General features: G+C 38.0%; 1 protein-coding gene across 2 annotated transcripts in view; it reads left to right on the top strand.

The window, feature by feature from the left end:
• The first annotated feature begins 313 nt into the window (after window positions 1-313).
• usta (uronyl 2-sulfotransferase a) overlaps window positions 314-25164 on the top strand; it is a 66843-nt gene continuing 41992 nt past the window's right edge. Inside the window, exon 1 of one of the 2 annotated variants that reach the window (XM_084431830.1) lies at window positions 314-904. In XM_084431830.1, the coding sequence (XP_084287956.1) occupies window positions 679-904 (226 nt within the window). In that variant the 5' untranslated portion in view covers window positions 314-678. The remainder of the gene's footprint in view (window positions 905-25164) is intronic. The other variant, XM_084431831.1, reaches the window with a different exon arrangement.

The following is a 25164-nucleotide window of genomic DNA, read 5'->3' as shown; positions in this document are numbered from 1 at the left end:
CATTGTGAGACAGACTGCTTTTATCATTCTTCTAACACTTACTTACATGCCTGAAAGAGTCAAATTTAGTTTTTTTCGCTCAAAAACTGCTCACTCATAAACCTTACTCTTGGCTGAATATTTAATTAAAATGGTTTCTATCTTTGTGCCTAACAATAATGACCTGGAAATGTGCCTCCTAAAGCAGCTTGTTTTTACACTGAAGCCTTCTGCCACTTTGACAAATGCCACTCTTTCATGAGATAGATAGATAGATAGATAGATAGATAGATAGATAGATAGATAGATAGATAGATAGATAGATAGATAGATAGATAGATAGATGTCGGCTCTCGAGCGCTTTCACGCGTCTTCCGCCTGGTGGTGCTGAGCTGCACACGGCAGCGCGTGAGCGGGAATTCGGTTGAACTTTTTCCTCCACATTCGGTAATCTGACACCGACACTAACCCCAAAAAGCAGAGGATGGATTCCCAACTTCATTCGCAAAAATAGCTCAGCGAGAGCAGACGAGAAAACACGGCCGAGCAGGGGACGAACATCTGAACGCCTCCGTTCGCGCGCGCATTTAATCTGTGAAGCGGCTTCAGTTTTTTTTTGTTTAAATGTTGGCTGAAAAGTTTTTATCTAAAGAGGCGGATGGGTGACGACCATTCTCGGCGCTTCCATGTGAGGAGACGATGAAGAATCACAGCAGCAGTCCCCGTCTAAACAATCACAGCGCGAGTCACAGCACAGATCGCAACAGCAGAAAGGGATTCTGGTTATCGGCTCTCAGGCTTCGCTTCTCCCTGCGCGATTATGCTTTCTGCATGGCCACACTGCTGCTCTTCTGTCTCGGCTCACTGTTTTACCAGCTGAACGGAGGACCCCCTAAAGTTCTGCTGGAGATCAGGCAGTATCTCGGTAAGATTCGCGCTCTTCCTCTCGCTTTCCCCCGTGTTTGGATACTTGTACCGACTGCTGTCTCGTCGCGGCATTAAAGTATCCAACGTTTCCTCTGTGTGTCGCCGAGGCAGATGTTGGATTCCCACGGGTTTCTGTGCGTTTTCTTGAATAGACGTGTTCGGACAGGTTTGCTTTTCCGCGTCCTCACTTTTCGGCGACTCGAAGGAAAACGTGTGTGGTGTCAGAGCTGTTTTGGGGGTATTTACATATGTAAAATACATTTGAAAGAGATAGTTGATTAAAAAACTCACCCACATGATGTTCCGACCCTGTATGATTTTTTTCTTTCTTTGGAACACGATGTTATTCAGAATGACAGACTCAGTCACCATTAACTTGGCATCTTTTTTTCCCAACTAATGAAAGTTAATGGGCACTGGGAAACTTGTCACTTGAAGAAAGTCATACACATTTAGAATAACATGAGGGTAAGTAAATGTTGGCAAACTTTTTTGGGGGTGAACTATCCATTCAACTTCTAATAAATTAGATAGAAGAACAGTTTGTTTTCCATATTCAGTCTTTATGCAGTTTTGTCTATTCACAAGCACTACAGAATATGCCATCTGATATAAAGCACGAATCATGTTCGCATGTATCGACATGTCAAAGCAATCCAACCCATTTTTTGGTGCATCTTTAATTAAACAGGCATCAACTTTTGTGTGTTATCTCTATCTTTTATGTATGATCTTTATGTGTTTAACACTTGCACTATAGTTTGCTAAAGGCTATTCAGAGGTTAGTGACGTCTTTGTCTGCCTTGGTAAGGCAAGAAAACGTTTTGATACAAGCTTTAACCTTTGATTTGGGTTTTGGCAATATAGCCTATTTGTAGTCCATACATATAGACAAGATCAGGTCTAGTTGTCTCACATGGGCAATAAAGAGACTTTTTATAATTCCATTTTTTTATTGTTTAATTTTTGCTGTATGTTCCATTGGGACAAAAGAAACAAATGACTAGTTACAGTCTTGCCTATTTCTGCACTTGAATTTAGGTATGTTCAGCTGTTCAGTTCAGGAGGTCTATTAGAGAGAGAGCGATGCATAACATATGGGTCATCAAGTGTAGTCGTAAAGAGAAGTCTGTGTCATTGTGTTGGTATGAAATTGAGAATAACATTAGCATGAGCAGTGCATGCTTGCTTTCGTTCTGCTACAGTGTTTGTGAGCGTCAACATGTTGATCTATAATCTGTCGGGTCATCTAACCCCATAAAGGCTGTTTCATATTTGATACATGCATTTCTAAGACCTTTTTATCAACACGATCAAAACTTTGCTGAAAAACCTTGTACGATCTTGCCTTCATGACTTCTGCCATCTGTTGTTAGATAGTTCATATACTTTTTAAGTAAATAAAAGGCCTAGTATACTTCTAAAAATGTTGTCCAGCCTCAAGATGAACATTTACTGGACTGATGCAACTTAAGTTTACTTGATTTTCATTTACTCCACCATCTTTTACTATTTCTGGCTGCCTAACATCTCCTTTTGTATTCCATGGATAGAAAAAAAAAACCTATACAGAGTATCAACAAGAGGGTGAATAAATTATGTATAAACTTTCATTTTTATTGGTGAACTATTCCTTTAAGCAAAGTCAGTGATGCATTCTTAAGGTATACTAGAGCTTTTTCCAAGTGACTGCTAAGTGGTTTCTCATCCACTTTGAGAAAGCCTCACCCTTTACCATCAACACCTTCACCAGGAGCGCCCACGGTTGCCAGTCAGCTCCTAAACTCCCCCACAACACACTACACAGAGCCAGCCTTGTACACTGCTACAGGGAGGTGCAGAAGCTTTGTAATGTTACAGCCACATGTGCATGTGGAGAGATCGCAATTCTTTAAACTTCAATTCGTAAAACATCGACCATCCTCAATCAAATTAAAGGTAGAGTAAGCAATTTCCGGAGCAGCTAGCAATAGCAAGCTAGCTTTTTAAAGCATGACATCCCCCCACCCCCCATTCAGAGAATCTCCAAAATGCACATAGCAGAGTTTATAAAGCGTCACGAGATGAGAGACGGCGTTAAACTTACATAATGAACATAAACCGCTTAAAGAGCGCTGACCTGTACCACCTGACTGCTGCAGATTCATTTCGGCGTTGATAGTTTTGCCATTGAAATGCATAAATGTGAGTCACGAACCGCTATGAGTATAACGTCACAGGTTTCCATCTCTTCCAAATTACAGTAGTTATGGCATATGCGCATACCTATAGACTGAACTCTTAATACGCATGTGCACGCCATCAGCGTTCTCACACAATGCTGCGTTGAACGCAGCATAAGCTCATGTTTTGGTTCAGGAGGAACTGTAAAAGGTGGCTGCTGTTTCGTTTGCGCTGCTCTGTGACTGACGTCTGTCTAACTCCGCATAGCATGAAACACGCTGATAACGCGTGATGTCTGCGCGAGCAGGGTGCACGGAGGTATGGAAATACTGTACGATAAATATGTTGACAGTCAGGTAGGACATCATACCATTACATTCGAACCAAACATTTTATGGTCCTACACCTTCCACAGATGGTATATAGGATACAGTGGGGCTAAAGGTTCACCGGGGTAAAAGGCGCACTTTTATTTTATTCCCCTCTAAACCACTAGATGGCACAAACTTGCCACAGCACTTTCAAAAACACCAGCTTTTCAAGATGCACGTGGAAATCTGGCTGATCCTTGACGCGATCATAGCAAAGTTGATTCTGTGCTAATTTGATCTAATATTTGATGTTTTTTGTATATTTAAGTAGCAAACGAGAATCGCTAAAATTATTGAATATATTTTGAGACAAAGGTCTTGTTAATGATTTTCAGTTTTGTTCAAGGTAATTATGATTTATTATATTTAACAATTATATTTATTGAACAACATTGAGTTCTTTTATTTATCAAAATAAATATAACATAGTACAAACTTTTTTAACACAAGTATTAACTTAGACATTATTTAAAACATATTATTTTACCTAAAGTATTTGTTAAATGATGAGCATTTTGCCCCACCTCATACATTTATACGATTTTTAAACAAAGTAAATCACTTTTTTAAAATTTCCATCAATTTTTCTGCAATCATACACTATGGGAATATTGAAAAGAACATTTTTCTTAAGGTATGCCTTTAGCCATGTTGCACCCTACAAATAAATACATTTGGACCACTTAACTTAGTGATTGCTATCGGGATGTGAAGAGGCTTTCAACCAGCATAACAAAAAATGTTTTTGAAACAAATCATCTTCCCTGCCTTTAAATGGTGGACAGCAGCTGACTTCCTCACCGCCAGTGCAGAACATAACTGTTGACATGTCTTTGGCTTTGTGTGTATATACATGGCAAACCTGTTGCAGAGTAGATGTAGCGTATTCTGGCTGTAGGAAATGAATGAACAAATGAGCTGTGGACAGCCAGGGATGTGCAGCTCTCAGAAACCCAGGCAAAGGAAAACTCATTCTCTGCAGGAAGACACATGGGGTCAAATTTGTTCTGCCCACAGAAAAGCACTCTTTTTCAATTTTCAAATTCAGTGTGCTTTGTTAGAATGAAATGCTCTTTACTTTGGTATCGCCAGAGCATTTGCATAAAACGAGTAACAAAAACAAAAACAGTACAAATGATCAAGTAATAGTAACAAAAATAAAAGTAAAATATAGTTAATAAAATAATGTGAACTAACTAAGAAAACCGAAATTAAACAAAGAAGAAAAAATGTAAGAATTAATATTTCTTGAGCCAGTCATTAAGAAAGAATGGAGAATAAGACTAACTGTGCCAAAAACATTGATAATGAGCTTGTGTTTAGTGATGGAGACACAGACTCCAGTCAGATCACTCACTGACCCTCATACTGTGGTGACAGACTCATGCTGTCACAGTCCTTATTAGTGTTCCCCTCATAAGACACAGTTTCATTGTTTCATACATTATTAAATGTTCGGTGCATTGATGTATATAATTTTGGGTTACACTTTATTTTGATGGTCCACTTTAGACATCCTACTGTAACTTTACAAATACAAGTCAACCAACTTTCATTAGAGTATTACAGACTAGGTTAGGGTTATGTGTTAGGGTTCGGGTTAAGTTTACATGTAGTTGAAAACTAAGTTACTTGCAGATTTGAAGCAGACAGTCTACTAATTCTCTAATGACTGCTAGTTGACATGTAGTTGCAAAGTTACTTATAGTTATAGTAGAATGTCTAAAAGTGGACCATCAAAATAAAGAGTTACCTAATTGTGTGATAAAACCTCTCCCGGATGTCTGTGTGACTCTGTATGGCTTTGATGGACACGGCCTTCTCAGTCTGTACCTTGTCATGGATGAATCTCAGTATTTGCATGGTATATTTTTTAGGTGCCATGTCTTTTTGGGCAGGAGAGTATTGCATTTTACTTTTGATACACTACCGTTATTAAAGTTCTTGCCTCTTTTTCTCACCACCAAGGCTGCGTATATTTGATTAAAAAAATACAGTAAAAATGGTACTATTATTGTGAAATATTATTACAATTTAAAAGAACTTTTTTTTTTTAATCTAATTTATTCCTGTGATGGAAAAACAGAATTTTCAGCATCATTACTCTTGTCTTCAGTTTCACATGATCCTTCAGAAATCAATCTAATATGCTGATTTGCTGCTGAAGAAACATTTCTTATTATTATTATTAATGTTGAAAACAGTTGCTGCTTAATAATTTTGTGGAAACCGTGAGAATTTTTTTTTTTCAGGATTCTGAAAAGTTCAAAAGAACAGAATTTATTTGAAATAGAAATCTTTTGTAACATTATTACTGTCACTTTTTATGCATTTTTTGTGCATCCTTGCTGAGTAAAAGTATCTTCAGTTCTTTCAAAGAAAAAATGACTGACCCCAAACCGTTGAATAGTAAGTAGTGTAATTGTTTTGCTTTCGTTGTGATTTGTAATTAGTTTGACAGCATTGTTCTGGTCCGGAGTGTCAGTGATATAGGTATAGGAGTTAGTGAAATATCAAGGCTGAAGCTTCAGATCAGAGAGAGAGAGATAGAGAGAGAGAGAGAGAGAGAGGTTTGCAGGGTATGAGTGGGGGTCACTGAGTGTGTTTCTCTCTCTCTCTCTCTCTCTCTCTCTCTCTCTCTCTCTCTCTCTCTATTTTCTTAAGCAGGAGGATGAGCATCTGTCCTATTTACTTTAAGAGCAGGTGTTACTTTTGACTGGGCTGATTCGGTGTGTGTACACTAAGCGAACACTTGTGTGTTAAGTCACCATCTTGGACGGTGCTCAAGTGCAACGTTGTTTTGTATCTCAACTAGCGTGAGGAAGTTCAGAATGGTAATCAGTCTCTCCACTCCAGCGGTACATCTTTACCTTTCACTTTGTTTTTTGACGATGATATGTGGTTTTCAGATCTGTGCTGCAAAGTTTAAAGTGTAGTGTTTGTACGTGTGTTTATACGCTACTGTTCAAAAAAACTTTTGAAGGAAATGTGAACTTTTATTCAGCAAGGATGCATTCAATTGACCAACAAAACAATGAAGCGGCACAACAGTGTTTAACGTTGATGAGAAGGAGTGTTTCTTGAGCATATTAGCATGATTTCTGAAGGATCATGTGAAAACCGTAATTAAAAAAATTCAGCATGGCCATCACAGGAATTAATTACATTTTAAAATATATGAAAAAGCAGTTTAAATTGTAATAATATTTCACAATGTTACTGTTAAAATCACAATTACCACTGTTAAATGTTACCCGCACAAACTTTTGAAGGCTTTGCTGTGATGTTAACAGCGGATGTGAGTGGCACGTGTTTGTGTTGCTGTCTGAGGAGTTTATGGCAGTTCTGTGTGACTAATAGCGGCTCATAGAAACACTGGGTGTGTTTGTGCCATTAATCGTGATTTATGTTGCCTTGACTTTCAAACCCTCTTAGACTATAATATCACACACATACACACAGAAATAACTGCTGCTGCCGAGAGGTTTTTAATGATTGAACAAACCAGCCAACTTACAGAAGGATCTCTGGCTCAATATGAATTAGAGTGGAATGTTGGAAGGCCACCGCAGACACACACATTAACACTCTTTAAGAGATGAACTTAAGTTTGTGATTTATTGTAGGTTCGTAATCCATCCTGCTTGTAAAGATCTCCGCTCCTGAACAGTATGAACTCTTTGCACTGATATGACCTCTAAGGTTTGAAGAGAAATGTAGGAGAAACTCAAAATATCTAGATTCATCAAAGTGCTTCTGTCTGTCCGAGCCATTTCCTAACAATCAGCTCGCATGTTCACATCACCTATGTTAACGTGAGCTGATTGTTAGGAAATGGCTCGCAGGTTTGATTTTGGCTGTCCCAAGGCCATTCCCCTTCTCTCGCCTCAACAATTTCCCATTTCCTCTGTGCTGTCTCTGTTTATCTCAACTGAGGTTTGCTAACCCCCTGGGGTTCAAGAATGAGTTTATTAAAAGCTAATAATGAATTAAATCATAAAAATGTCAAATAATTTAAATAATTTTTATATAATTTAAAAAATAAAAACCATACTAAAAATGAAAAATACTGAAACAACATATTCAGCAAGCAAAAATGTGCGGCCATAAATACTGAAGCCAGATTTGCTAAGATATTTGGCTACAAACATCTAATATCATACATGGCCAAAGGAACATCAGTGGAAAATGGAAGGAGCTTTGGTGTTTTTTTGTTTTTTTTAATTAAAAATGATTGTCAAAAAACTTTCCCTTTGGAATAATGTGCATTAAAGAGGCCATATAATGCCCTAAGTCTTTGTAGTTTTTGGGGTCTACTAGAATAGGTTTCACTTTTCATGCTTAAATGTTCAAAAAACATAATTTACATTGTTGTAGTACCTCTCTTCCAAGTCTGTCTGTAACGCTCTGTTTAGTTCCTGTCTCTGTGAAGCCCCTCCTTCTGAAAAGCGCAATGTGCTCTGATTGGTCAACTATTTCAATAACTAGTGATGCACCGATCATGATTTTTCATGGCCGATTCCGATACCGTTTTTTTACAAGTAAACTGGCCAATTTCGATACCGATTTCTTTTTTTTTTTTTTTCTTTTCTTTAAGCAACAAACAAGAAATAATATAAGTAAACAAGCAAAACAATATGTTAATTTGGTATTTAACAGGCCAAACTGGCTTTTGGCTGTTAAAAACAATAAAAATTAACGGAAGTAACTGCGCAGTAAGCACATTCAATACAAACGTGGTACTGACATTTAGCATCAGCACTTAGCTTTTGTTTTTAAATTGGGTTGAACTTGAAACTACATAAAACTGGCCTTAAATTAAGGCAACAACTGCATAGTTCACAACACAATCAACACACATTCAACAATCCAAACAAAGATGATTGGCTATTTAATCAGCATTCAGCATTTGTTTTTGTTTTTAAATTCGGTGTAAAGAAAAAGGGTCTTTACCAGTAATACTAAATAAAAAACAAAATAAATTCATATTAAAAGTGAAAATGAGTAAAACAAAGATGCTACAGCAGGTGCTTTAAAGCAGCTCTTATTTGTGCGCGCTACACTAACGGCTGTTCGCTTCTTGGTGTCTGTGCCTCAGACAGGCAAAACCTCTGCATTTCCACGAATTTTCGCGAAATGATTCCAATGTAGTCTGCCACTTCTGGACAAATCTGGACACAAAAAAAATATTTATTGCAGCTCAATCGGTGCATCCCTAACCATAACCGTGAGTTTAAACACACTATTAATAAAAAAAATTGTGTGAATGTTGTGAAGTGTACGTTCCTGGAAGAAAATAGGTGTTTCATGGAGTCCCCCCCCCCTCCCCCCCTTCTCAATTTCAGTAAATATTTTAGAGCTTGGCATGACTCAAAAGTTATTTTAGCTAAGCTTAATGCTTGTTTTGTCTTATAAGTCATCTTGAGGCCCCCCTGGAAGTTTGTTGAGGCCCCCTAGTAGGCCCCGGCCTCTTGGTCGAGGACCACTGACATAGAGAGTAGCTTTGGAGTGGACATTGTGCTTTGCAGACTTTTTTCGTGCTCAGACAGCAACATCACACACTAAAGAAAGATGAAAATATAAAAAAGCACAGTAGGTCCTCTTAAAGGAAATGTCGCCAATTTCATGTTGACACAAGTTGACCTTGAGTTTGGGTCTATCCCTCCACCTTTGTTACACTCTTATTCCGTTGAATTTCTCTCTTTTCGACTGTTTCCGCTGTTATCAGCCTGTATTTCTAAAGCAGGGCTACTGTGTGATGTCTGAGCATGAGAGTGTGTACAAGAGCATGCCTTGACCCATTTACTGGACCATTTAAAGGAAAAAAAGACTAATGGCACAAAGCTATAGGAGCAGCACATTTGAGTTTTGCCAGATGCATATGACAGTCACCCTGGAACAATTACACATGCGCTGACAAATTAATCGCAGGCGGAAAAAAATTGGCGAAACACTTTTGCTTCACAGTCTTTGGGGTTCATAATCGCAAAAATAGGAATTGTGAGTAATGTTATATAAATGCAGACGCACAAACAAGCATATAATCCTCATTTAGCGGCACGGCGATGTGAGTCTCTGCTCCTCTCATGTACTTGTGATTTTTGGCAGGTCCCATCGTTGCACTATACAGCATGCTTCCAGTGGCCAGCTAAAGAAATGAGGGATTGATTCTCATTTTATTTCATTTATTCATCTCACTCTCCCCCCGTTTGACAGATTTATGCGGTGACTCTCTTAAACTCGCAGGCCAGCTCCTCCAGAGGGCTGCAGGTGGGAGCTTTTGCAGCAGGAAATGAGTGTGCTGAGCTGTCAGTCATATTTTGCTGGGTATTTAATGTTAACAGTGTAAGTTGTTGGTGGACATACGGTTTGTCAGATTGTTGACTTGTTTGAGCATTACAATCCCACATTACTGAATGTTATCCTATGAGAGTGGAAAAACAGAAAGGAGTTTATAGACTCTGAACGGACTGGACAGCAGGCGATGTGGATCTATTATTTGACATTTGAACTTTCAGTGAAATATGTGCATAGACGGAGGGAGGCTCTCCTGCCGAAGTGGTTTCCTGAATGTTTGACTAGCACAAATAGCCTTTGTAAGATCAGAGTTCCTTCATTTTCTCTTTCTTGCACACACAGATATCTTTCTTTCAAATCCTACTTGTATCAGTTCAGATATGTGTGGTTGAAACCTTCACAAAAAAAAAAAAAAAAAACCCAACTCAGTTAAATTAATAGTGGTAAACTTAATTTCAGTCAATTACCTTTTAGCTATTGAGCACATGTTGTAATTTCACAGGTTGAGAAAAAGAATAAATGGTCCAAACCAAACTGCAAACATAAAGTAGACAATAGGCTACTTTTTGATTGAAGTTGCGGTTTGGACCATTTACCCACTTTCCCAGACTACAAAATTACACAATTAGTTCAATTACAGCACCTAATTATTAATGAAACCCCAAAGTCATTAAAGTTTCGCTACTTGTGTGTGCTGTTATCTGTGCGTACAGCTGCTCACACACAAACAGGCCTGTTTCAGACATCACGTGAACGCAGAACTGACTGTGAAAAAACGTACACAAACACACAAAATTATGTCAAAATACCTGTCCCAGCAAGAATTCTCGTAAACAGTCCGTTAAGTCTTAGGGCAAGCTCACGCTACAAGGTTTCTTGTCATCCGTTGTCGTCTTGTCGTAGCAGAGTGCATACAACACAATGCTGATGAGGACATCAGATGTGTATCGTTGTATTGGATCCATGCATTCGGTCCTAAAGTGACAGCAGCCTATAAGTCCCTGCTGCTGTCTATGTCATTAATGTTAATCAAACAACAAAACACAGCTTTAACAAATATTAATCTGTATTTAATTTATACAGTGAACACTATAGTGTTATTTTACATGTAATTAGGCCTATTACATTTCTGTTCCTGAATACTACTATTTAGACCTTACTTTATTTGTAACTTTGTTCTATTGTATTTACCTATGCTTGTAATTTGTGTATTGTTTTTATTTTATTACTGACTTTTCACTTGCCTTTAATGTTTGAACTTTAGTCAGGCTAGTAGTTTTTACTGTGGTATCGAGTGTGCTTTAAGTAATAAATGGAAAGCAAAGTGACTTTTTTTTTTTTATCCGTGACTCAAATACTGTAATATGATCCAAACCGTGAGTTTTGTGATCCACTGCATCACTACTCTTTACTATTACTGTACTCTGTTAATAACTATTATATTCTCAGTGGCAAAAAAGTCCACTTTAAACATCAGTTCTTGGCATAAGTGATTTTATTGAGTCAAAATGTGATGATATATATATGAAACAGTGTTGTGATTCTGTAACTCTTTGTTATGACTTTTGGAGCTCAGCTCAAGTGTTGAGTTCGGAAAGGACAGTCGCATATTTTGGCAGTGGTCTGACGGCGAGGATCTTTTGGGTGAGGGGGATATGCTAGGTGTGGTATTTCACATCTGCACAGATTCCTTCTCTGGGAAGAACATCTCGCAAATCTGTAAAAACGCATTTTCAAACTGTGATTCTCTCACTCTAACCAGATGCTGAGGAAGCCACAATGGACTTAATGATAATGCATCAAATTTTGAAGTAGCGATCTGGCTACTTTAAAATTTGATGCATTGCTATTATTAACTCTAATGAGACGCAATGTTTCGAACTAAAAAACTTGCGCCTTTTTCCCAACTGTTTTCCTTGTGAAAGGTTGATGAGGGCACAGCTGGCACTGGCACAAACGTGTGGGTGGCACAGTCAGTGGTATTTTGGGTGGGGCACAGTTACCAGTGCCATTAACTCAGCAATTGAAGATAATTCCTGAAAACTTTCTTGTTTGGAGTGGAAATTCGTTCCTTACGTCCCTTGTCCTTCCTGGCCCCCAAGAACCTATGGTCCTTTTGTGTTGTGTGTCCACTGTGTCTTGTCTACTGTTTTCTCTTTATTTGCAAGAGCATTTCGAATTTAAGTACTAAATCTTGCCGTTTGGACTGGGTCATTGATCTCCCCAATGATGCAATTTGGAAGAACCCTTCTTACCCCAGGATGGAGAACATTCCACAAGTTATGTCATCCTCTGATCTTTCCAGCTTCATCCTGAGAACATAATCCGCAAACTTCCTTCCAAGTGTTTCCATATGAGCTTGTCTTTCTTTGTTAATGCTATTTAAGGGAGCCAGACAAAGGTGTTTTATGATAGCCATCTTCAGTCTGATTGTTCATTAAAAGGGTTATGAAGATGAAGTGTTCTGGCAGATCACTATATCTTGTCTGTCCTGCATTACAATTTGCAAGCCAGCTCTGTTTTACTAATTTACTGCTTGTGAAAGAACAGAAGTACCCGCTCTAAAATAGCAACCTTAAGTATATGCTGGGCAGATATGGCAGCCATGCCCGACCCTTTGTGTGTAACCGCTGTACGCTTGTTGGGGAACGTGTACGTGTCTGTGTTGTGTGTGTGCACAGCGCTGAGCTTTCATGTTTTATGTAGGCCGAGAAATGTAAGCGGCATTAAGTTGGTTGTTTTTCAATTTTTCAGGTTTTCCACAGTGCCAGCTTGCATTCAGAGTAATTTAGTTCAATCATTGCCGTCAGTTCCTGCATGCCTCGCGTTTGCCTTGTTCTATGGTTTTCAACTGGTATGCTGACGGACAGCAATGTAAAAACAATGCTAAAGTTAAAACGTCCGTTGACTCTCATCTGAATTCAATTTAGAGAGGATCAGATCAGTTTGGAAAAGCTTGTAAACATGCTCAAGATATGCAAGAGCTGTTGGCTCAGGTTCAAGTCTCTCACCACCCCTACTTTCCTGTAATATAAAAGTTTGAGGTCGGTAAGATTTTTTAAATGTTTTGAAAGATTTTTTTATTTATTTGATGGCAAAGCTGAATTTTCAGCAGCCATTACTCCAGCCTTTATGATCCTTCAGAAGTCATTCTAATATGCTGTTATGGTGCTCAAGAAACAGTTTTTATGATTCATATTTTTGTTGAAACTTTTTTTTTTGTAATCATTTCTTAAAAATAAATAAAAAAAACCTCACTCATGTCAGTCTTTAAAGAGTCATCAGCTCCAAACCCTGACATCTGTCATTACTTTTGACAACATGTCTGTGAAATTTCTGGGTTTTCGTCCCTGGCTGTTCCAGGGAATGAACGGTTAACATTGTTCATATAGGTGACATCGTCTTTCATCCTTTAAAGGGAATGTTTCTTAAGAGATGACTCAGGGATGGACCGCATTACTGTATAGTTTTCCACATCACTCTGATATTGAGCAATACTGATTATGTGGAACACGTAGGCTACTACTACAGATACAGATTATTAAACACCACAAAATGTCTGATACCTTCTCAAGGATAATGATCTTTCTTTCCGTGCATAAAATCACGCACGTTTGCAGCAAGTTGCACAAGCCATGTATGATATTTTGTTATCTGCAGACTGCAAAACGTTTTCGCTTTTTTGCTCACTTTTATGTGGTGTATATACACACACAAAAGCTCTGTGGTTAGCATTACTTAAGAGACTTGCCTGCGTTCTGCAAAACGAATTACATCTAGTCATACCTCAAACCTAAATGTCAAAGCCGCTGTGTTGCTTTTAAAATGTAAGTTACTATCAAGTTACACAGGGGCTACAATGGTTGTCCGATACGTCAAGCATATTTTATAAACTTACATATTTGTGGAGAAGGATCTTCAAGTAATATTAACCACAGAACAGACCGTATTTTACCCATAAAGTCTAGAGGGATTATATAAGGATTTTACATCCTTGTCATCCTAACAAACTGACATTGTGACTGAACAGCTCTATTCATTTCATGTCATAGCAGTCACACTAAGAATTAAGAAACAGTTAATCCAATTAAACATTCATTTACTATTCATCAAATCTGTATGATTTTCTTTACATGATGGCTATTGGGGCTGTCCAGGACCAAAAAAAGCTAAATATCTGAGAGCTATGGTTGAGGAAAGTTTATAAGCTAATAATGTCATTTTCGGTCTGTTTTTCACTTAAAGCTAGACTTCAGAAGACTTGGAATGCAGCACATAAGTGATATGGACCGCAACAAAAATATATGATACTTGTGTGGTGTTTTTATCATTTTTGGGGCTTGCCAATCTGTTGCCCTAGCAGACATTCCCTTTAATGTATAGGAATGAGCTTCATTGTGTCATGTGAGGCTGTGCTTATGTGTGTCACATGACTTGGAGTGATTAGTACATAGCTGATTACTTTATTCATAGAAGTTATAGAAGTTTCTGCAATAAACTTGTCATTTTTCCTTGTTTGTATGTGTGTGTGTGTATAAATTAGTTGACAGGACATGTCTGCAGAAATCAGGAAACAGTGTATCAGAAAGTGTTTGAGAGAAAAAAACTTTTCTTTTGGACTCCCGGCACGCACGTATAGGAGCACGGATATGATTAATGAACGTAGGATGAATTAGAAAAATCAGACAATATTAACGTGGAAAAGAATGAAATACCTGTAGGAAAGGGTTGACGGATATTTCCAAAGGAAATCATGCCATGATGAGACCGTTTTTGTTTATACATTCTCTTCCAAACATGTGTCTGCTTTTTCCACTGTTTTCTTCTGCGCGATCCAAGTCACACCCTTTACTTTCTCTCTCTGCGTCTTTCTCCACCTTTCATATGATTTTTAATGGCCCATGTTGATGCTCTGGTGGTGTGCCGTTGGGTTTTGGTTCAGCGCTGTGCCACAATTTAAATGTAAAAGTTATTGTCAATCTCCAGATGTATATGAGCTTTGACTTCAACATAGTTCCAGCTAACCTTCCATAAATAGTTTTGACAACATCTCCACAGACTCATTTACAGGCTTTAATAACTTCGATATAAAAGAGGGGTCCCAGATCCCAAACCACCCACACTGCCGGTCTCATCTCCAAGCCCGCAGGCCGGTTCACTCTTTGTTTTACTTTTCATGACTCTTGGCTTTTTTTTATGGGCTGTAAAGATGCCAAGTAAGATAAGCCCTTGTTCATGACTCCATATCCGATGCCGTTCTGCACCGTTTTTTGGCTTTTGAAATATAGCTTTATTTTGTTTTCTTCATGCTTGTTTGTTTCCCACTGAAAACAGCTTTAGTTTCATCTGGAGTTGTAATGTTATACTACTCGCATTGGGTTGTGTGCCTAGTGGAGACTATTGTTAGTAGTTTTGTGTTGTTTTTGTTTTGCAGTATTTTATATAGTATATTAGCTGCTTAAAATATATATATTTTTAATTGCAAATCCAATCATGATCCTTTAAGTAGGGTAGGCAGATTAAAAAAAAAAATTGGGATTTTGAGAATCGTGTCGTACATTTGCTGCCGATTAGTTTAAAAAGCACATGTCAGACATTTGGGATCCTGCAGGGAAGAACTCTGAAGCCGCAACAAAGTTTGAGGATGGCATTAATTTTTGGAGGGGAATGAAACAGAACTCAGGAATTTTTGGATGCATCTTCAAGCTTTGTTTTCTGAGACTTTTGTTTTTAATTGTTAATATTTTACCTTAAAACTTCTAATCCAAAACTCATGGTGTGGGACGTAAAAAAATTAAATCAATAATTGACGTATAAATAGCAATTAAACCAGCAATTAAAAAGTAGTGCAAATACTGCAGCAATAATGGAACTGGAACTAAACTGAACCTGAAAATTAACTAGGAATTTGAGGTTACTGCATACTTTGTAAAACTCTCTTCTTTAGCTTTCTTTGGTTCAGTTGTTTGCTTGTTCATTTGGACATCACTTTTATGTGTGTTTCCCAAACCTCAGACAAAGGTATGATTTGGAGGAGAAACAAATTGGATCAAATGAAAGTTAAGTTGTAACCTTTCTTTCATTATTGACTACATCCATAAGTACTGGTAAAGATCCAGAGGTATGCTGGGTTACTGTAAATGCTAAATGAGAGTCACGTTTGACAGTCTGCCAGTGTACTCTGGGCCTATAGAAACCTGCTCATTAAGTTGTAATCCTGCTTTTAGGTCCAGTACAGACCCGCCATATACAGCAGCTGGACTTGAATATCCTCTGTGCTCTGGTCCAAAATGAATTTGGCTTCAGGGAAAAAAAGTAGCTTTCTGTTCCAAGAAAAAGAGATTTTGGACCGAGAATGAACTTCAGCCCAGAAAGGTAGAGGAGGCCGAGAGTGAGAGAGGCTGAGATCCAATTCCTTCTGAGTCTCAGATCTCTGGAGAGATTCTCACTGCTGTTGGCCTCTTCGTCTCATGTTCATCTGACCTGGGTCATGGGATGTTCGGAGCCTTTTACCAAGCTCATTCAAGATACTATGTTGAACTTTCTTCAAGGTGAATAAATGAAATAAGAAAACAGAAATACATTCTAGAAATACAATGTGAAAGAATAAAAGAAAGAGGAAACAAGAGAATTTAAAACATTGGCACGTCAAGGAATGTGAAACCAAGTAAGTTAAATAATCATCTTAATAATTAGTGTTACGACAGTTAGTTCCAGTAAGTTTTTTGAAACGCGAAGGCTGTATTTATTGTTCAAAAACACATTAAAAACAGTAAAATTGTGAAATATTATTACAGCCAGCCATATTAGGGATGCTCATAATTAACTGGTTGACCATTAATACGTTCAGAAATAATGTAAAATGTCGGTAATTAAGCGAAATAGTTCACCTCACTCCACAACAAGTCCTTTAAATTGAACAGAATTCAGAACAAAACAAGAATGAAAAATGTAAGTAGCCTGTGTGATCACTTTAAAACATTTTCTAATGAAATCAAATAATCAGCTTAATAATTAGTGTTACGACAGTTAGTTCCAGTCCTCTAGTTTCTGAATTTATGAACTGGTCATAATTTGTTTTTAAAATGATTAGTTACTTGATGTTAATTGATTAGCATATAAAAGTGGTATCACACTACGATCACACTAAATATGCAATTACCTATTATTGATATTCAGAACAGCTCTCTTGCTCATGTGATATTTCTTTATACCAATACCTTTATAAGTATTTACCCATATTTCTTAGATTTACTGTATGTATATTTAGCCCAATAGGGTTATCATGTTTTTTTTTTCCTTGTTAGATCTGCTGAATTAGCAGGTGCAGGGTTTCTCGAAAGAGCTGGTAAATATATGTATTGCGGAAGTGGTTTTCTTGCCTGGGTTACTAACTGATATGTGCTGATAAAATCTGAATGTGTTTTCTGCTGATCATTAAAATGTCATCAAGGTTCCAGAACAGTTTTCTGCTGCAGGTTGTGGATTATTCTTACTCTAACAAAAGATGTGTTCTAGTAGCAGTTGGAAGGCTGTTTCTCAGTTTGTATCCAAGTTTCAGATGTTTTATCTGGGAGTGAGATTACGCCAGGCAGATTTGAATGAATGACTTGACTTGTGTCTTCACTCGTGTCTCATGGAGTCTTCTGGCAGTCGTTTACGTAAAACGTTAAAACGTTTCCTGGATGGCATAGTAACATTTGCATCTCAGAGCAGATGGACAACATGTTTCTGGCTCAGATTGTGTAACTGTATAAATGTGTGTGGATGGGAGAACATTGATGGTTTAGCTTAATGTTATGCAAAATCTCGTTCGTTTTCACCAGAGAAACCGTCTCATAAAAGAAATGAATTGCACAGTTAATGTACTGAAACATAAAACAAATATTCTAATCTGAAGAACCTATAATGAGCAACTCAAGGACCCAAAACAGTGATAAGACGAGGGGTCTTTGCTAAATCTGAAGGGCTGCAAAGAATCATTGAAGAGCATTTATTTTTGAATGTCGGTAGGGCGCTTCAGCCCATCCAAGAAAAGTACAGAGTCCAGTTCACTCAAGACAATAAGAGCTTTCACATCACTGAGGGGGGAGACTTGAGGCCTGAGTTCAATCATTTTGAGGTATTTTTAGTTTACCCTTTCTTGTACTTCAGGTTGTCATTTGCCTGTCTGCATTTTGAACCCACTTTAGCAACATTGTAGTTCTTTATGCTGCATATCCTGAGGACAATCCTCTGGAGAAATGATGGGCTTGTCACTTTTCAGTTGCTACTAATTTGTAATTGTCAGTTAGACATGTAAATGAGAGATGACATTAAGGACAGAGACATGGAAAATGAGGTGGTTTGAGGAGTAGGTGAAATTAAGGGAGAAAAATGAGTGTGAGGTAAGAAGGGTTTAAAGGGATGGTCCACCCCCCAAAAATAAAAATTATGACATTTACTCATCCTCATGTCAATCCAAACCCTCTTTTTTTTTTTCTTTTTTTTTTTTACTATTGAACATGAAAGGAGAACATGCACTAGCACTACTGTTCAAAAGTTTGGGATCGGTAAGATTTCTGAAACCCGAAGGCTGTATTTATTGATCAAAAATACATTAAAAACAGTAAAATTGTGAAATATCATTACAGCCAGATTAGGGATGCTCATAATTAACTGGTTAACCATTAATACGTTCAGAAATAATGTAAAATATCGGTAATTAAGCGAAATAGTTCACCTCACTCCACTCAGTCCTTTAAATTGAACAGAATTCAGAACAAAACAAGAATGAAAAATGTAAGTAGCCTGTGTGATCACTTAAAACATTTTCTAATGAACAACATAAAATATTTTATGGTCATACAGATAAGAGTAAGACGTCATTTTAACCTTTTTTTTGTGCATTGTGCTTTGGTAAAATAAAGAAAACAAACAGGATGATGCTTTCTGCCATCTCTTTCCGTGAACTTGTTTGTGGAGTGTGGCCCAAAAATTGGCATATATGCTTCTACTTGTTGCACAGTTTTGTCTTTAGTTTTGTTAATTGTGTGAAATATATTTTGTGTATAGGCCTATTTATTCCTTTTATATACATCATTTTATTCAGTTTTTCTCAGTTCATGATGTGACGATGTGTGAATCCTCATGTTCTGTTGTTTATGCTGTTATTTGCGAATGTAAAACTAAACCCCTGAAAAACTAATTTTGGTATTTTTAATGGGTCACAGACACTTATCCTATCTAATTTATTCTGGTCGGTTAAAGGTTAGTGATCAGTTAGCGAGCATCGGTTGTCGGTCAGGTGAAGGGGAAAAAACCCCAGAATGAACATCCCTAAGCCGAATAATTGAGTCAAGAAACTCAAGAAACGTCAGTTGATTCATTCAGCTCAGTGACATAATGATTCACAGCAGTTCTCCAATTAATAGTTCACTGGAGGGGAAGAACGGATGTGAAAAACGGATGTGATTTCAGTTGTTTCTCACACAAAGTTACTATATGAGTTCAGTAGTCTTCGAATATAGTGCATAAGTCATATAGACCACTATTATGGTGCATTTTCTTTTAACTTTTGGGGCTTAACAGCTGTGGTCACTCTGAACTATAGCTGTATGACAAAGAGCCACAATAAGATTCTTCAAAATATCTAGTTTCATTCTCTACAAAAGAAAGTCACGACGACAAAATTCATCCCTTTAACGGTTAACAGAAATAACTAAAATCACTTCAGGAAGGTCGTCATACTCTCAGGTACATCAGAGAGAATTAGTGGAGGAGAGAGGGTTATAGAGAGAGAGTGGGAGTGTGTATTTTTAAGAGACTGGTAGGGTGGAGTTCTGTGGCCTCTGGCCCTTCACCGTAACACCACTCCACTATTTATACCCAACACCACCCAGCCCAAATAAGGGGGTTTGGATACATAGCATCTGAATATGTGTGTGATATGCTATGAATGTCAGTGTAAATCCTTCGGTCTATCTGAGTTTAATAGTTGTGTGTATGTGTTTGTGTCACAGTCTGTGTTGCTTAGTGTGTGTTTTTCACAAACCATTCCTGACATTCCTGACAGTGGAGTACAGTCTGTTCTGTGTCCTCCCACAGTACAAGTGTTTTAGGGTGAGAATGTGTCTGGTGAATCCAGAGACTTTTTCAGCACAGCCACCGAGCACGAATTCTGATACGGACGTCCATCTTTCTATCTCAAACGGCCTGGAAAAGTGAAGAAATTCAATGCACAAGTCTTTCCAGTGCAGCTGTGCTGTGACTCCTGATCCATAACCACAGCATAGCTTCCATGAAACATGTGAAGGTTTGCATTAGTCCACCATTAACCTGACCAAACACGGCCAGATCCTTTAATACTGTAAATGAAACATCTAACTGTAGAATGAATCTCCTTCCAAAAAAGAGTGTAATATAGAAAACAGATGACCTAGACTGACCGGAAACTCCTGTTTAAGTGGTCATATCTCCTCGGCCAGACCGCTGCAGCTCCAGTGGGGCGGCAAGTTGGCATGAGAGGACTTGGTCTGTAGCCCAGATGTTTCTCTTGAGTCTTAAACCACCTCAAACATGCAGACATGAATGCACACTGCATACTGCACCATCCTGGGGCCAGGTAAACACCTTTGGCTTCTTTGCCTGACTGTACACAGACGTCAGGAATCCTGAATTACAGATGAAAATGAATTGAACGGACACTTATGACATTGCGGACATATTTGTAAATGTAAATGGGTGAGTAAATAGTGTATTTTGTACCTGATCCCTCTCTTTTCTTGTAAATAAAGGATAGATGGCAAGGACACTGTGGCTCATACTGTATTTGCTGGATTTTAGGGAAGAGCTACAAATAGTACACAAATCAAGTCAGTGTATCTTGACTTTGTTTGAGTTTGTGTGTGTGTGTGCATGTATTATGCCATATTTCTGTGGAAATAAAGAAATTATTATATAAATCTGTGATGGATACCAACACGTTTTATCCTCCATCTTCACACACAACAGAATCACCTTATTCATCACTGTAATGTCACAAGCCCCATTACCCTGATCCATGTCCCTGCTCTTCCTCTGCCTGTTTTTTTCCATCTTTCCGTCTACCCTCAAGAGTTTCTTCTATAGAACATCGGTACATTTATGTACGTGTGTGTGTGTTCCTGGTAAATCTCCTAAGACAGTAAAGTAAACCAGTTTTACCTTGTTGGGACATTTTTTTGTCACCGTGAAGAATACTGCTTCTAAATCATACAGAATGACGTTTTTTGAAAATGCAAAAATGCTGACATTTTTATGTGAGAGTTGCGTTTAGGGGTAAGGGGATAGAATATACAGTTTGTATAGTATAATTGTCTGTGGAAAAAGCCCTCTTAAAACATGGAAACCCAACATGTGTGTGTGTGTGTGTGTGTGTGTGTGTGTGTGTGTGTGTGTGTGTGTGTGTGTGTGTGTGTGTGTGTGTGTGTGTGTGTGTGTGTGTGTGTGTGTGTGTGTGTGTGTGTGTTAAAAATGACAACTCTGTTTAGTGACAAGCACTCCAGCACTAATGATACGTTAACTTTATGTGTCAGTTTGAACTGCAGATTTTTCATTGTTGCATCATGCAAATTCCTTTGAATTGCTTACAGTAAGTTCTGCGTTTCCCAGCTGTACTGGATGTCATAATGAGACAATAGGAAGTGCAGACAGTAGGCACTTTTTTTTTTTTTTTTTGCTGATGACCACATTTACTATTAGTGGTGATTTTACCATCGTAAATTAGTCAACTCTAAAAAGTTTGTAGTAGAAAAAAAAAAAAAAAAGCAAGTAGAGATGCATTTGCTTTAATTAGCGCAGAGTGATAAAGTCTTCATAGTGTTCACAGTTCAGTGACATGCAACAGCTTCAGTGTCATGAAACTTGACTGAATTCTAGTGCTTTCTGTTCCACTGCAGTTAATGATGACTCAGTTCCCTTAGGTGAGTCTAATGAGAGAGACTGAATGGTAAGAGAATTTCTGCAATTCTTGTAGTTGATGAACATTCCCACATTGTTTTTGTCTCTCCTTATTAATTTAGTTTGGAATGAAACCCGTTAGAAATAACATGTAACACAACATTGCATTATGTTATAGTTAGAAGCTAGAAGTTTTGGCATAATAAATGTCATCATTGCATTAAAAACCTCTGTGTTTTTAGCAAACCAGTAGCGTAGTTTCTTAATTTCTTTTCCTCATTGTCTCTAATTAACCGTTTCCTCGTTTTACTCTTTGGCATTCCTAGAAACAGCTTTCCACACATGCGCACACACACACACACACACACACGCACACACTTTTTGCTCTATTTTGGGTTCTGCTTTTTTTTCCTAGAGAGTGATGTCAATTATTGCCACATAAAACATGGCTGTTGCTCCATCAAGAACATCTGGAGCTGAGCAAAGCACTTTTAATGTTCAACCAAAGACATTCTTGCAGAACATTTTAGAATGTGAACTTGTGAAGTACAGTATATTTCCAGCTCCAAAACCAAGGCAAAATGTGCCTTAGATATATAGTACTGTAGTACTATAACAAGATGGCAGATGACCTGAGAGTGTCTCAGTTGTTGTAAGCAGCCCTTACACTCAGACAGTTTGAGGAAGTCTCCGATATAACATTGGATATCTTTTGGAATGATGTAATTCTCCCTGGAAAATCAAGAAGAGGAAGTTGTGTTTTTTTTTAGTTTTTTTTTTACTGTCATAGTTTCCAGGGGGATAGCCAACATGGATATTGAAGAGGATGCTTCATTCCCAAACGATTTGGGAATTTCCCAATTGTCTAATTTGTTTCTATTCTATTATAGTTTCTATCAGAAATATCTGAGACAAAGTTGATACTTAAGTGAAACATCCCTGAAACTCTTTAGTCAAAACTATGAAAATGTATCTAACCTGTTTTTTTTACTTTGCAGGATATTGAGTTTCATGACTTTTTCCTTAATAGAATTGTTTTGTAGGGAGTAAATATATTAAAGCTCTTCACAAATGTAACTTGATTATACTATTATTAAATGATCCAAATACTGTTTACTGTTGCAGTTGAGTGCATAGCTGAGAGGGAATGATGGGAAAACCGTTTAGCAGGAAGTGCATCCAATTTTCTTGTTTCCTGTTCACATCCACACATTTAAGACGGATTTGGTTTGTTTGGTTTAGAGATCATTCTCTTAGTTTAGTGGATTTAGATAATATCTGTTGTATATGAGGGTCTGGTTGTCCTCCACTATGGAATGATCCATTAGCTGTTGCATTTGTTTTATTCACTCATTCTGTGATATTTGTTATTACAGAGAGAGCAGGAAAACATACACATGTGCTGCACATGTGCAGTCTATGTTATTTAGAGCTGGAGGGAGTGGTGTGTGTGGCTGTCTGTGTCTATATGAGAGGGAGACACTGAGGGAGAATGCATATTCCAGAGCAGGACTCTTTCTTACATGAATTTCCTGTTTACTGCTGTTGGCCTGCATCAGCAGCTTTCAATCAACCCCCTGTCTGTTTTGTAGGCCACTCTACAGTGCAGTGACTCTGGGTTTGGTTATGTACAAGTGCGTTTTTAAAGCAGGACTCATAGTTTTGTTATATGTTATTTACGTACTAGACAGATTTGCACACAAAGTCAAAGCCAAGCCATACTGCACCATGTAATTATGTGTAAACTCTAGTTTTATGATGTTTATATACTATACACACATTAACCAGCATGTTTCAGTGAAGAATGCATACGTTTATGGTTCTGCTAAGATAGATTATTATTTCTCGAATAAACTCTCTACTTCGGTTCTTGAAGTCACTGTAAACATTTTTTTAGGGATGCACTGATATTAAAATTATGTCAGATTCAAATAAGCTTATATAGTTATAGATTCATTCTATTTACTTGATAGTCGATAATCACTGTGGTCAAGAAAAACAGGCTTAGAAGACTTTGTCAGATGAAGTCATTATCAACCCAACATTGTAATGCAAATACAAGCTCATAAACAAAGGAGAGGACCAGTTGTAGAGACCAATTGAACTAAAACTAAAACAATTCTCCCTTGAGAACTGTCATTTTAAGAGCTGAACATGGCATTTCCAGTATTTCTCACCCATCTCTTCTGGACACATAGTCTTATAAGCATAAATTGCTTTCTCAGAAGGAAATGTCAAAGACTTCAACTAAACCCTGTGTAACATCATAGCACATTCTGTGCATAATAAGCCACAGAGGACGACCGTAATTCAAAACATAAGCAACAATTCATACAGTACGTGCTAAATATATGGATCCCATGGTACACTTAACATCCTTTGAATCACAACTGGCCATACTGTAAAAGGATTTGAATCATTTACAGTTTCTCCACGGGCCATTACAGCCACAGGGTAGAATATTCCCCATATGATGATAAATCTATACTAGCAAAACCAATGTTTAACACAATTTCGATCTGCTCCATAGACAACAAACACAAAATTTTCCACAAAAACGAATACAGATGTGTCAGACGCAGCAGTAGCTCTTTATAATAAGTGTTGCCGTTAAACATCACACTATTACACCATATGTTAATGACAAAGGGACATAGTTGAGAAGGAAATTAATGTTTCAGAGCTCAGTTAAAGCTTAGTTAAAGCACTTTGTGAGGGAGATTTTGAGCTGCACGTGACGGAGAGATCCAAATCACCACCACATGTGTCCTGGTTTCATGAGCGAAGACTCATTCGTCATGACAATGAGGCAGAGCTGCTATGTCCCTCTCTCCGTCTTCAGGACCTTGTCAGCTAGACTTGGAACTGACTTGTGTGTTGAGTACCAGGAAATTGAGATTGAAGCCATTGCTGCTGTCTTTTGAATCCCAGTGCCATTATATTTTCCTTGCAATCAGAGGTTATTTTGCAAGTAAAGCCATCCAAACTCAATGCTGGGTTCAACGACGGGCTGAAAATATGCATTTCACAAAGTATGAACAACTACCCCAATTGACCTGCAGGATCACATCACAATTTCTAGTGCTGACAGGTTTACTTGATCTATGAATGGTCTCTTAGTGTTTTTGTCGGTGCCCCAGTGAGTTTTAACGTGTTGACGCCGGCTCAGTTTGACGTTCACAGATTCCAGCACATGGTTGGTCAATTCCGTATGTGTCTCCCATGCCTTCCGAAACTGTGGGAAACTATGAAAAAAACCACTAGGGATGTGTATCTGAACATGATTGGATGAGTTTCTTAAGGCCGGGATAAGCTGACGGTTGGCCAACGTCGGACTGTAGTTGAGTGTCTGTCAGCTGAGTTTTTGCACTAGAACAAATCTCATTTGTTTTTTTGTGTGCGAAGTGCTGCACAAAAACCAATCGGATTTGTTCTAATGGGCGAAGCATGCACGTAATGCACGCACAAGCTTCCGTGTTTACCTCGTGTGATTATATGTGAATAAATG

The sequence above is a fragment of the Rutilus rutilus genome, assembly GCF_951802725.1.
Source record: "Rutilus rutilus genome assembly, chromosome: 15".
Classification (NCBI taxonomy): domain Eukaryota; kingdom Metazoa; phylum Chordata; class Actinopteri; order Cypriniformes; family Leuciscidae; genus Rutilus; species Rutilus rutilus.
Note: the sequence above shows the minus strand (reverse complement) of the source record. Positions and strands in the feature narration are given on the sequence as shown.